This window comes from Eumetopias jubatus, unplaced genomic scaffold, assembly GCF_037043125.1.
Source record: "Eumetopias jubatus isolate StellerSeaLion01/CBP00866 unplaced genomic scaffold, mEumJub1_p1.0 scaffold_7, whole genome shotgun sequence".
In the NCBI taxonomy this organism is placed as follows: Eukaryota; Metazoa; Chordata; class Mammalia; order Carnivora; family Otariidae; genus Eumetopias; species Eumetopias jubatus.
In genome coordinates this window covers 48,729,886-48,743,149 of record NW_028274813.1, presented here as the reverse complement: position 1 = coordinate 48,743,149, position 13,264 = coordinate 48,729,886, and the positions used below count along the sequence as shown (strand labels likewise).

At 39.6% G+C, this 13,264-nt stretch overlaps 1 protein-coding gene across 1 annotated transcript in view; it reads left to right on the top strand.

Annotated features, from left to right (window-relative positions):
- Positions 1–9,992, top strand: part of KLHDC1 (kelch domain containing 1) — a 49,173-nt gene extending 39,181 nt beyond the window's left edge. Inside the window, exons 11-13 of the mRNA XM_028101383.2 lie at positions 584–668; positions 2,321–2,373; positions 9,695–9,992. Of these exons, the coding sequence (XP_027957184.1) occupies positions 584–668; positions 2,321–2,373; positions 9,695–9,881 (325 nt within the window). The 3' untranslated portion in view covers positions 9,882–9,992. The remainder of the gene's footprint in view (positions 1–583; positions 669–2,320; positions 2,374–9,694) is intronic.
- Positions 9,993–13,264: the final 3,272 nt, after the last annotated feature.

Below are 13,264 nucleotides of genomic sequence, written 5' to 3'. Positions count from 1 at the left end.
TCCATGGTTAAAAACATTTGAAAAATGTTATCAGCTTAAATGTAGTCGAGAGAGACTAGAGACAAAAAAATGAGGAACAAGTCTGATATTCTGTGCCCAGAGTGATAAGTAGTGTGACAGTGTAAATGTGAAGGGATGGCCAAGTTGGGTTTGTCAGATGATGGGAAACAGAGAACAGGAAAGAAAAGTTGAAAATGTTCAAAACAGTAACGTGGCAGATAGTAATAAGAAAATTGGGGAAAAGGTCCAGTTCAGCAATAGGATGATTAGTTCCTTTTTAATTAATTTTATTTCAGTGATAATGTCTATGAGATAAAAAGGCAGAAAAAGGTTGGGGGGGTATAGTAGAAAAAAGTTATTAGGGGTCATCTCCTTCATTGACGTGATTTAATGAGAAGCTAATGTTTTAGTGATTCTAGAGGAATCTTCAAAATCTTTTTTAGGATATGCCAAAGGTTCAAGTTCAATCATGCCCATTTTGAAATAGATTAAATGTGAAGTGTGCAGTTTAAAATTGACTTATATGTCACATACAGTTTCTTTTTTCATAGTATTTTACTCTGCTTATAATTTTCAATTATAGGTTATGGCATACAGCCTGTTTGGGGAAAGAAAATGAAATAATGGTATTTGGTGGGAGCAAAGATGATTTACTTTCCTTGGATACAGTAAGAAAATTTCATATCTAAATATTTCCTCTGAGTAGTTTTATTATTCAAACTAAAATTGTTGATAGTCCCACATTGCAAAATATGGAAGAATATGAAATGTTACTCTGTAGTGTGATTAATCTTCAGAATGAGTGGCTTTTGTGAAGTATTTCAGGGTATTTTGAGTTTACAAATCAAACTAGGTCTATTAACCTCATTAGTCAAATTATTAAGAAAAGCTTTTAAAGGATGACTCTTCCTTTTCTCTTTGAGTCTCACCATAGTATGGGTGTTCATAATTGTATTAAATTAAAATATTAGCAAGTTATAATTGATATTTTATAAGAATATATATAATGCATATATAAACTACTAAATATAGTAATAAATACTCATGAAATTTGCTACCTCACTTAATAACTAGAACACCAATGCTAGCTTCTCCCATCAAGAGGAAAGTAGCTTGAAATTTTAAAGTGTATTTTCTTTTTACTTTATGTGTCTTTTGCCACTGCTTTACCCATTTTATATTTAAGATTAAAGCATTCCAGTTTTAAAATTTGATAAAACTAAGGTCAAAGAAATAAATGAGTGGCATTTGGAGAGTATTGTTCTTTCACTCCTTGCACCTTGGGAAATTCAGAGCAAGGTGGCCACGCTCCTACTGTGTTGTGATGGGACAGGAGCTCAGGATTGGTTGCTCTGGTTTGTGGAGGACGTTTGGGAACAGCAGAACTCTGAGCTGGCAGGGACAGGAGGCATCAGCCAGAATCCAGCCACATTGGGGCCAGTTCTCTCCCTGACGTCTTTTCAGACATAGTTATCTCCAGAGTTGTGCTTGCCAAGTGGCGAAACCTGAAATGAGCTGGCTTCTCTCCAGGGGATTTGGTTTACTTTATAGTTTGGAAGCCTCCAATTTAAACGTTACGTACATTGAAAGTTTTAGAACTTTCTTTGGCTGAGAATTCAGTGCTTCAACAAAAGATTAAAACCACGATTTTGCATTTAATTAAAAAGCAAATTTTGTGGTTTATCTTCTTTTTCTTGGCGCTAGAAATTGGTAGGATAGAGTTTATCATTAAAATAGGAATCCTGATTAAAATCATGATCATAAGTTATGAAATTTTAAAGACTTATTTGAAAGGATTAGGGACATTTTTCTGCTGATTCTTCCACATTAACTTTTAGATGAGAGAATCATTATTCAAAAAATCTTCTGGATCTGAGCTTTCCAAATGAAGAATTCCCAGGGCATCCTGGGACCATTTGGAAAAGAGACAAGATAAAGAGATTCTAAAGTAAGAATCATTTGGAAGAGGAAAGTTCTGCTTAAAAACAAAAAAGCTTGAAAATCACTACTTTTCTGATTTTGAACTCACTGTTCTAAGAGAAAAACATGTATCTGAGTTTTAAATTTGCAATTGTGTAGGTTGTTGTTAGGTAAAAACTTGGTCACTGAGAAATGGTAGCGATGTACCCACAGTTTGTGTGGCTAGCAGGTGTGTGTCTGTATATGTATGGTGTGTGTGTGTTTGTGAATAACTAGAGGGAGAGAGATTTATTTGCTGCTGTACATAACCTCTTTTACATTTACAAAATAAAAATATTAAATTATTAATGCATTTTTATTCTTTTAAACACCTTGATAATTCTTTTTTTATGTTGATTAGGGCCACTGTAATGATTTATTGATCTTTCAAACACAGCCTTATTCACTACTCAGGTAAGTAAATTCATTTTATGTATATATATGTTATATACATATATACATATATACAAAGGAAGATGAAAGAAATTAACATATCTTAATAGCAAATACATATATTGCATATATATACTATTTATTATATATATATAGCTATATACATATATATATGTATATGTATACATATTAAGTGTATTAATATACATATTAAGCTATGGTATTATATGCTATTAAGATATAATTTCTTTCATCTTCCTTTTTGGGAAGTGTGATAATTTTTCAAGGAGTTTATGACTTGAATTTAAGAAAATGTTTTCATCTTCCTAAAAGTATAATCATATTTGTAATAGTGAACCATACACAAATGTGATTTTTAAAAATTAAAATATACGGTTACAATCATATTTTTATTTTGTGCATAAAATTGCATTTAGTTCATATGGGAATATTAAACATACTGTATTTCCTTGATTCTAAGCCTGAAATATTTCATATTTTAACTTTTCTGAAATCAGTGTGTGTCCAATAATAGACACACATATATATGCATTTAATTTAGTAGAATTTCTTTTTTTTTTTAACACCAAAGCTGTTATTAAATTGGTGGCATGCCTTATAGTGTCTTAGCTCATACACTCTTACTTTAAAAGGAGTATATACAAGGTTTAGTTGGAAGATTGTGGAAAAAAAATCCCTGTTTCTGCCTGTGAGGGTCAGGAGGAAGGATCTGAGTGAAGTAGAAGTTGCCCAATGACCAAGTGTGTTTTTTTTTTTAAGATTTTATTTATTAATTTGAGAGAGAGAGTGAGTGAGAGAGAAAGAGAGAGAGAGAGCACGTACGAGTAGGAGGAGGGAGAGGGAGAAGCAGACTCCCCGCTGAGCAGGGAACCCGGTGCGGGGACTTGATCCCAGGACCCCGAGATCATGACCTGAGCAGAAGGCAGACACTTAACTGACTGAGTCACCCAGGTCCCCCCCAAGTGTGGTTTTTTTTATCCAGGGGAAATAACGGGTGAAGGCATGTGAGAGAGAAGCTGACATGCTAGATGTCAAGGAGTGGTCTGTAACATCCAAACATTCTGCAACTTGAACCATTCGAAAACCACTGGACCAGCTCACACTGGACCATCCTAATGTCTTAACTGTGCCTTCTGTTACTACAATGGTTCCTTCTGTTACTTCATGTTAGAATCTCATAGGGAACTTCAAAAAGTATTGATGCCTGCGTTCCACTCCCACATGTTATGATTTAATTGGTCTGGCGTGTGGCCTGAACTTAGGAATTTTTGGAAGACCCCTACATAATTCTAATGTGCAAGCAGAGTTTGGAAATTGCTGATGTCACGATTAAACTGTCTTGTATTGTTACTTAACTTTTGCTGTGAACATAACTCCTTTCCCTAAGTAGATTGCAAGTTCCTTATATGCAGGGATCAAAAAATATAGTATTTAAGTGCCTACCGTGAGAAGGCACTGTGCTATGAAGTGAAAAGTCATGCTCTTTCCCTTAAATTGCTAGTAATATAGAAGGCAGGCTTTCAACAACTATAAAAGAAAAATAAAATCGCTTTAGGAGAAGCATATACAAAGTTAATGAGACTATTGGCAAAGAAGACCCTCTACCCATGTGGTTAAGATGGTGAGGGTAGAGGAGTATTTGCAGAAGAAGAAGAATTTGAGACAATTTGCTACGAACAAGCAGTGCATGGGTGTTAGTACAAGATATACAAGTATGGTATGTTTTGGAAACTGAATTCTTGAGTGTTCCTAGACGCAAGCATGAGGTGGGGAGTTGGACAAGAAATCAGAAACCATATATCATCTAGAGCCTTTGTGTTTCATGCAGATGAGTTTACATTATCTTGTGGGAGATCAAGAAGCATTGAAAAATTTGGAGCAGAAGAATGAGATGATCATATTACAAGTTAGAAAGCTCCTTTGAGAACAATGTGGATAAGAGATTGGAGGGATATGTGACTGTGTAAGGAAAGTAATAGAGTAATAGAGTCTTGCAGTGATCAAGCACAAAGTGTGGGGCTGACCTTGAAAGTGGCCATGGAGCTGGAGAAGGGATGGAGGTAGAATGGGCTTGGTAGGAAAAGAAGAGGGAAGAATTAATAATAGATAGTCCGTGAAGAAGGAAGTGAGTTTGAAGGTGGGATAGCATAGAAAGATGAATTTGGTTTGGAGCCTTTTGAGCTTGAAGTACTCATGGTATCTTTAATGGAGCTATTTATTAACTAGTTAAATATATGGAGAGGTGTCTGGGCTAGACATAAAGAATCATTGGAGCATAGGGGCTCCTGGGTGGCTCAGTTGATTAAGCATCCAACTCTTGATGTCAGCTCAGGTCTTGATGTCAGGGTCATAGTTCAAGCCCCATGTTGGGGCATGGAGCCTACTTTTAAAAAAAATCATGGGTGCCTGGGTGGCTTGGTCAGTTAAGCGTCTGCCTTCAGCTCAGGTCACAATCCCAGAGTCCTGGGATTGAGTCCCACATCAGGCTCCCTGCTCAGTGGGGAGCCTGCTTCTCCCTCTGCCTGCTGCTCTGCCTACTTGTGCGCGTGCTCTCTCTCTCTCTCTGTCAAATAAGTAAATAAAATCTTAAAAAAAAAAAAAGAATCATTGGAGTCTAAATGGGCATGTGTTAGCTCTGCCAAGAAGAGTTTTGAGAGTAAGGATGAAGCCAACAACTGAGCACTAAGAACTCATAACATCTGAGGAGTTAGAGGAAAAGCGGCACAGGAGAATGAACAGGGAAGTGAAAGGCGAACCAGGAGATAATGGGAGTGTGAAATGGAGGGAGGAAAGAACCGAAGACGGAGAGACTACTTATTGTAAAGAGGTCACAGAACATCTGGATTGAAATGTGCCATGGTGTTTGGCAGTAATCACAAGGATCATTTCTCCAAGGCCCACAGGAAGGGTTGAGCAGCACGGGTCTGAACCACACAGGTTCACTTATATACAGGTTTTTTTCCAATAAATCCGCACAGCACTATAAGTGTATTTTCTCTTCCCTAGGATTTTCTTTCTTTCTTTTAATATTTTATTTATTTATTTGAGAGAGAGAATGAGTGGTGGGAAAGGCCAGAGGGAGACAGGGAGAAGCAGGCTCCCCACCGAGCAGGGAGCAGATGTGGGACTCCATCCCAGGACCCTGGGATCATGACCTGAGCCGAAGGCAGACGCTTAACCGACTGAGCCACCCAGGCGCCCCTTCCCTAGGATTTTCTTAATAACATTTCTTTTTTCCAGTTTTTTATTGTAAGAATACAGTATATAATATATAACATACAAAATGTCTATTAACTGTGTTATCCATAAGATTTCCAGTCAACAGTAGGCTATTAGCGATTAAGTTCGGGGGGAGTCAAAAGTTATGTGTGGATTTTCTACTGCGTGGGGCCTGGGTGCCCCTAACCCTCTCGCTGTTGAAAGGTGACTGTATTTGTTTATATGCTGAGAGGCGGACGCAAGATAATGAAGGAAAAATTGTCAGAGCAGGGTCTGGAGAAGGTGGATTTTAGTCAACAGGTAATTGAATTAGTTGTTGAGGAGAAAGAAGAATACTGTAAAATAATGAGGGAAGTAGGCCTATGAAGGCAGAGGACTCTGTTGGCTGGACGGTGGGGGACAGGGCGCTGACGAGGTTTTCCTTGTGAGTGAGGTCGTCGGGTTAAAGGAGAAGAGGTGAGGATCCGAACTTACGGGTGGGAGGGGGAGACTGGGAACCGCGGCCGCAGCGGCTTCGAGAAGGCCCGGACGGGGGCCCCGGGAACACGGCCGAGCCCTCGGGGGCCCGGCTGAGGCGGAGGTGGGAAGAGAACCGGCAGGGACGGCCCGGCTGCCGAAGCGCGCTCTGCTCCAGCGGCACGAAGCTGCCAGGTGGCCCGCGCGGGACGGACACGGTGCCGAGGGTCTGTGTCCCCCCCCCCCCACCCCCAGAATTTAGCCGGGACGGCTCGCCAAGGCACGGCGGGGAAGGGGAGTAAAGTTGCTGGCAACAGAGTGAAGTGCGGACGGACCGGGCAGGGTAGGAAAGGAAGCTAAGCCGGAGGGACCGTGGTGTGCGGAGAACCGGGCCGAGCGCGGGGAGCAAGGGAGGGCGCGGATGAACCGCACCCAGGGCTGTGCGGCAGGGGCAGAGCTGGAAGGGGAAGGTTTCCGAGGCGGTCCTGAGTGAGGCTGTAAAGACTACAACAGGTTTTCCACACGAAGTCGGCAAGGACCGGGGGAGAAGGAGCCGTTAACAGCGGCGACCCCCGAGGCGAAGTGACGCCGCCCGGGGGCCGCGGGAGGAGCGAGAGCCGCGGCGCGGGGTCGGGGCTCGCGGAGACGCGGGCGGGCTGCTGGCCTCTCTAGAAGGCTGCACAGAGCGGCGTGCAAGAGAGCAGTTGGAGCGGGGGCCGGGAGCCCGCGGGGCGGAGTGTTTGCGGACACGACTGGGGTTCCAGAAAGCACGGGGTTTGGATGGGCGCCTGAACAGCGATGGGGAAGATGCCCCAGCAGAGAAATGAGGGAAACCGATAGGCCCGAGTGGATGGGCTTGTGTTTGAGGTTGGGACGGAGGCGGGCCCTCCGTCAGAATCCTTGGTGGCACCCTTAGCCCCTAGTACTGTGCTGCCCTGAGTGCCTATACGCCGTTCCCATGCTGAGCCTATTCCGATGCATCGAAACTTGAATATAAAAGGGGCGCCTGGCTGGCTCAGTCGGTGGAGCATGCGACTCCTCAGGTCAGGGTTGTGAGTTTGAGCCCCACCTTGGGTATAGAGATCACTTTAAAAAAATCTTTTTTTAAAAAAACCTTGGATATAAAACTCAACCTTGAATTTGGCAGGAATTTAGTGGTATTACTGTGTGAGGTATATCGGCCACACCCCGCAGTCCACAGTGTAGCCAGAGCCATCTTTTTATTTTAAATTTTCAGTCAGAAGACATTAGCACTTCCGGTGTTGAGACACTGGGAAAAAACAAAAGATGAATAGGATGTGGGTCCTCATCTCAAAGAACTTACATGGTCTGATGTATTTGTGGGCTTATGCTCGTCATACATTGGGTTGCATACATAGTTTTAAAAAGAAATACCTCAATTATTTATTCTGATAAAAATAAGATGTATTTAACAAGAAAATTCATACAACATGAAAAATATATGGTAAAAAAAATGAGCCGTCATCTATAATGATCATTGTTAAGAGTTTGATGTCTATCCTCCCACACTTTAAAATGAAAAATGTGGTGGATTTAACCATGCCAAGAGGTCATTGGACCCTTAGCGAGAGCAGTAGACATAGGTGTGTGTGTGTGTGTGTAAAGGGTCAGATTATGCATCCTGTTTATAATCTGCTTTTGGAACTCATATTGTGGATATATTTCATATAGATATATAATCATTCAGTGACTTATAGATCTATATTTATGTTTGTAATGACTGTACAGTATTCTATTTCATGGAAGTATAATTTACTTACTAGTCTATTAATATATATTTAGGATATCTACAATTTGGACCATTATAAAAAATTACATGTATAATATTCTTGTATATGCTTTTGGAAAGCTTGCATATCTTCTCAGGAGGAAATTCCTAGAAGGGATGTTGGTGGATCAGGGCATATGCACATTTTATACTGTGATGAGTCAGTGGCTCCCACTGCCCTTGGACAAACTGCCAGAACTATATTTGAACCTCTCAATTGCAGTTTCTGTAATAAATTTTAATTTCTCGTTTCTAGGGCTTTGCAGTGGTGGTTCCTCTCTCATAGACTACTTTTATTTAGTCTATGAGAGAGGATGGGGATTTGTTGAATCCTCAAGGTCTCAGCTTGGACATCCCATCTGGAAGTTTCCCTTGCTGCAGTTGTCTTGGCTCTTCTTCCCTAGAACCCTGTACCTGTCATGGAAATTTTCTGTTATCTCAGTCACAGCATTATTTATCTTCACTAAATTGTAACCTCCTTGAAAGTTGAAATAGTGGGGGGGCGCCTGGGTGGCTCAGTTGGTTAAGCGTCTGCCTTCCACTCAGGTCATGATCCCAGAGTCCTGGGATCGAGCCTGCTCCCCCCCAGGGCTCCCTGCTCAGCAGGGAACCTGCTTCTCCCTCCCTCTCTCTCTCTCTGCTCTTTGCCCCACCATCCCCCTCATTCTCTCTCTCTCTCAAATCTATTTTTTAAAAGTTGAAATGGGGATTTTCTCAAAATTGGGTTTCCTCCTCCTAAGTAGTGTACGCAAATAAATATTTGTTGAATCAGTGAATGAATAATAATGACGGAGTGCATCTCCTCATCTGACTCATGGCTGCCTTGCCTCATGGACGAGGACTGGGTTCAGGAGCCCTTGTGTTATCAGAGCAGCAGAGTTAAGTTTACCTCAGGCATAAGATTCATGTTGTTTGCTTGTGCTTCTCCTGTATCTGTGTAGAACATTTTCACTCTCCTTACTTAGAGTTTTCACAGAGTAGAGAGAAAAGGCTTCGTGAAAGCATAGAAGGAGATATAAATATCTACAGTGTAAGTCCTTATAAAGGCTCGTGCCAGCCGAGGTTAACTACAGCAGAATCAAATGAATCTATCTTTAAAACTTTTAAAAAAGATTTACTTACCTTTTTGATTTAAAGTTTATCTGTTGAAATAGAGGCTTCCTTGATAGTTCTCAATCAAGTTTCTTTGGTTTTAAAATACAAAAGCCTCTTCAGCGTAGCTTCAGATAAGGAGGGAACTGTATTTAGACGGACACACTCTCTAGGAGAACCAAAGGGGACAGAGTGAACATGAGGGCCCCGGAAGGGGAAGACCTCAGGTGGTCTCTCATGGGCTCTTCCTATATTGCTGTTCCACTCACTCGTCTCCCCAGACCTGCTCTCTGGGTTGGTGTAAGTCAGGCGTGCCAGTGCAGTGAGTTACGGCGCCCGCGTGGGGAGGATGGGTCCTGTGGCATAAAAACGGAGGTTAGATCCTTCCTCTTGGGGTGATGGAAGAAAAAGATAGTTCTCAGAGAAGATTAAGTGGTTAGTGGACTGGAAGGGTAAACGAAAAACGATCTGCTATAGACTAACCTGCTTTGAAATTAAGTCTGAATCTTTTCTGCTTAAATAACATTATGCGTGGTGCATGGTAAGTTGTGATTGCTGTTTCCATTGGATTTTGGCCAGATATGGCCTCTATGCTATAAAGATATGTGATTACTGTGGTGCCCTGGGAAGGACATATATCCTATCATGTTCCAAACACTACAGAGGAAATACATTATCATGTAAAAATTTTATAATACTTACATGTATAAATATTTTATAACTTAAGGTTCAAAAACTGATAATTCTGTTATGTTTTATTTACAGGTCATGCCTTGACTGTATTGGCAAAAATGCCATAATTTTAGAAAGTCAGATATCTTTATTACCTCCTAAACTTCTGCAACAAGTACTCAAAAAAATAACATTTTGGACTGCAGCTAATCACCGAGAAGAACAAAGAGCCCAAAAAGAAGAAACGGAAAATAAGTATCAGTGGATCACTAGCAATTAAATTGTTATATACTCTGTATATTTAATATGTGTAAACATTTTAATCAGACTGTGTATTCCCCCTCCCCAAATTGGAGGCTTTATTTAGAAGATAACATTGGAAACAAAAATGCTATGTTAAAGTGATTGTATGTCATGGAATATATGGGAATAAGATGTTAACAGAAGATTAATTTATATTTGTAAACTAATTTCCTAGTAAGCTGCAGGAAGAAATATACTTTCTGAAAGTAAGTACAATTGTAAGATATTTTTAACTCACTGTACACTCTTTACTGGGAAGTTTATATGAACTTCAGGAGACTGAGAGATTAACCCAAGGACTGTAGAAATCCCCCAACATCATAATAGATAGATAAAAACACTATACATCAACTTTCGGAAAGAATGGATTTTCTCAGGCCACTTTGAAATTATCTACAGCTTCTCATTAAATAACCCAGTTATTTAAAAACTTCTCCTTGAATAATTGATCCAGCTGGGCAAAATGATAAAATGGGCAAACACTGGTATGTGTTTAGTACTGGCCTCCTGCCCTTCAGTGCTTACCTAGCAAAGTCTCTCATTAAGCCTCATCATAACTTTCCTCACCTTTATTTGAGTAGCGGAATAAATGTCTTCAATTGTCTTTCCATTACCCCTAAGTTGTTAGTTTGTCCAAATTTATAAAGACCATGTTTTAAAGTGTCTAAAGTGGAGGTTTACTTAACCATACAGACTTTGAAATATTGAGAAGCAGTAGATGTATTAACTTTTCAGACACGTTAAAATATATTTTTGCCTTGGAAGAATGCTCCTAAAGTAGTTTTTGTAAGTAATGAAATGGGATGGTAACCTAGTAATTTACCTGTATAGAAACCCTGTTCTTCGGCCCACACCACTCTACAGAGCTGGTCCTCAAGACCCACGATATTGGAAGTATGTTCTCTTCCCACTGATTGTCAGTATTAACTGCCCTACAGAAACGGCACACTGTATTTATCTTTATATTCCTTCAACTGGTACTTTTGCCATAATTAAAAAATTACTCATATTATCAGTTACACACTTCCATTGAATTACTAATAACAATGATTTATTAAAAAGCTCAGTATATGAAATTATTCTCCATAATATCACCATTCAAGCTATCTCTAAAATTTAAAATGTTAGAATATATTTCTATATTGAAATAGACATGTAATTTATAATAATTATAGTAGCTCATTGAATTTTACAGATATATTTTAGATATATACATATACTGTATTTTAGATGTGTAAAGCTTCTATTTATGTATTGAAATACTTTGTGCTTACATTTTATTATACGAACTATATAGATTTACTATTTTCTTAGTTTTGTTAGTGTGAACCAGTCATTAGAGTTGATTGTGCAAACAATATTTCAGTGTAAGTTTTCTTTTCTTTCTTTCTTTTTTTTTTTTTTTTTACTATTTTTAGGCTGAATAACAGATTTAGAAAATGAATCTCACAGGTAATGTACATCGTAGAAGTAATTATTACATGAACTTCTGTTATCAGCATTTTTAAGGGGAAAAATATCAAAACCTTTTGGATAGTGATAGATGACAGTGAATGGAATGAACATCTTTTAAAATGTGGATCCTGTGAATTTAAATTCTAGATTATGCAGATGCCTTCTGTAGCCTCTTAGAAAAGCACTTCTGGTTTGAAATGGTTTACTTAGAATGTTAAAAGTTGGATTAGCCCCCTCAAAATACATGATCATTTAGGCTTCAACAGAAATCTATTAACTGTGGCACACAAAACTTTTGACTTAATATACTGTGCTGCTTCAAGAACTTGTAGGTCCTGACGTAGGAGCCCCATTGTAGGAGGGGCAGGAAATTCTGATCTTTACCTTCAAGCTCCAAAAGTTGGCTTAAACCAGACTTGGCTTCTCTGCTGGTAGTAGAGATTGTGGGAGCCTGCAAAGTCCGTTTTAGCAGTATTAATTCCTCACTTCTCACCAGCTAGCTGATGGTTTACTATCCACTTTTGTGCTGCTGAGCTCAGCGTGGAGGAGCCCAAGACAGCCACACCTTGTAACTTCTGCTCTGAGCTCCCCTCACAGGCTCCCTGTTTGAAAAATGACTCTACAGGGGTTGATAGTCTTTTTTCCAGATGGTTCACAGAATAGGTTTCCAATCTGGTTCTCAAGGAAGATTTCCGGCCATATATATTACGGATATTCTCAGGATATTCTTCCCATTGTCAGGAAGAATTCTTTTGTGTATTATCATCTTTAGTATGATATACTCAATAACACATACATTTTTTTCCAAATAGTATCTTTGCACACACACCTTTAAAATGATTAGCCTTTGAATAGAAGCGTAAAAGTATTCTTTAGAACTTCGTGCCTTCTGTCTAGGCACAAGGTAATGCTTTATTTATATTGTATGTGTGTGTGAGAGAGAAATAATACAAACCTAAGAAGAATAATTTTCAGGATAGTATATACTATCTGACAAGTTAAAATTTGTTGACATCAGAGCATTTCAAAAGAAAAGAAGCAATTTTAAAAAACATATAATGCTCCCTGCCCACCTTGTGTGTGTGTGTGTGTGTGTTTGTGCGCCCAGATTAATGTGATTATATTGGAATTTCCAGTTTGATGAGGTTATCACACAGTCCAGCACGTGGAACAGCAAGAACACTATCACCCTGTTACAGACTGAATGTTTGTGTTCCCCCCAAATTCATATATTGAAACTCTGATCCTCAATCAAAGTAGTAGTATTTGGAGGTGGGGTTTTCGGGAGGTGATTAGGTTTGTGAGGTCATGAGGTGATGAGCCCATGATGGGATTATTGTCCTAAGAAGAGGCAGAGACCAGAGCTCACTCGCTGGCTCCTGCCAGGTGAGGATGCAATGGGAAGGCAGCCATCGGAAAGCCAGCCCCCACCCAGAATCAAATCTGCTAGCACCTTGATCTTGGACTTCCTAGTCTCTAGAACTGGGAGAAATAAATGTCTGTTGTTCAAACCATCCAGTCTGTGGTATTTTGTTATACCAGCCAAGCTAAGACACACCCGAAGTCCAAAGTATACATTAGGGTTCACTCTTGGTGGTATATATTCAATGGGTTTAAACAGATGTGTAACAACATGTATCTACCATTATAGTAGCATATAAAATCATTTCACTTTCCTAAAAGTCCTCTATGCTCTGTTCATTCATTTCTCCCTCCCCACTAACCCCTGGCAGCTACTGATCTTTTTACTCCACAGTTTTGCCTTTTCCATATGTCATATAGTTAGAATCATACAGTATGTAGCCTTTCCAAGTTGGTATATTTCAGTAGCGATAAGCATTTAAGTTTGTATGTTTTCAGGGCTTGAAAACAGCACTGAATAATATTCCATTGTTTTGGATGTAC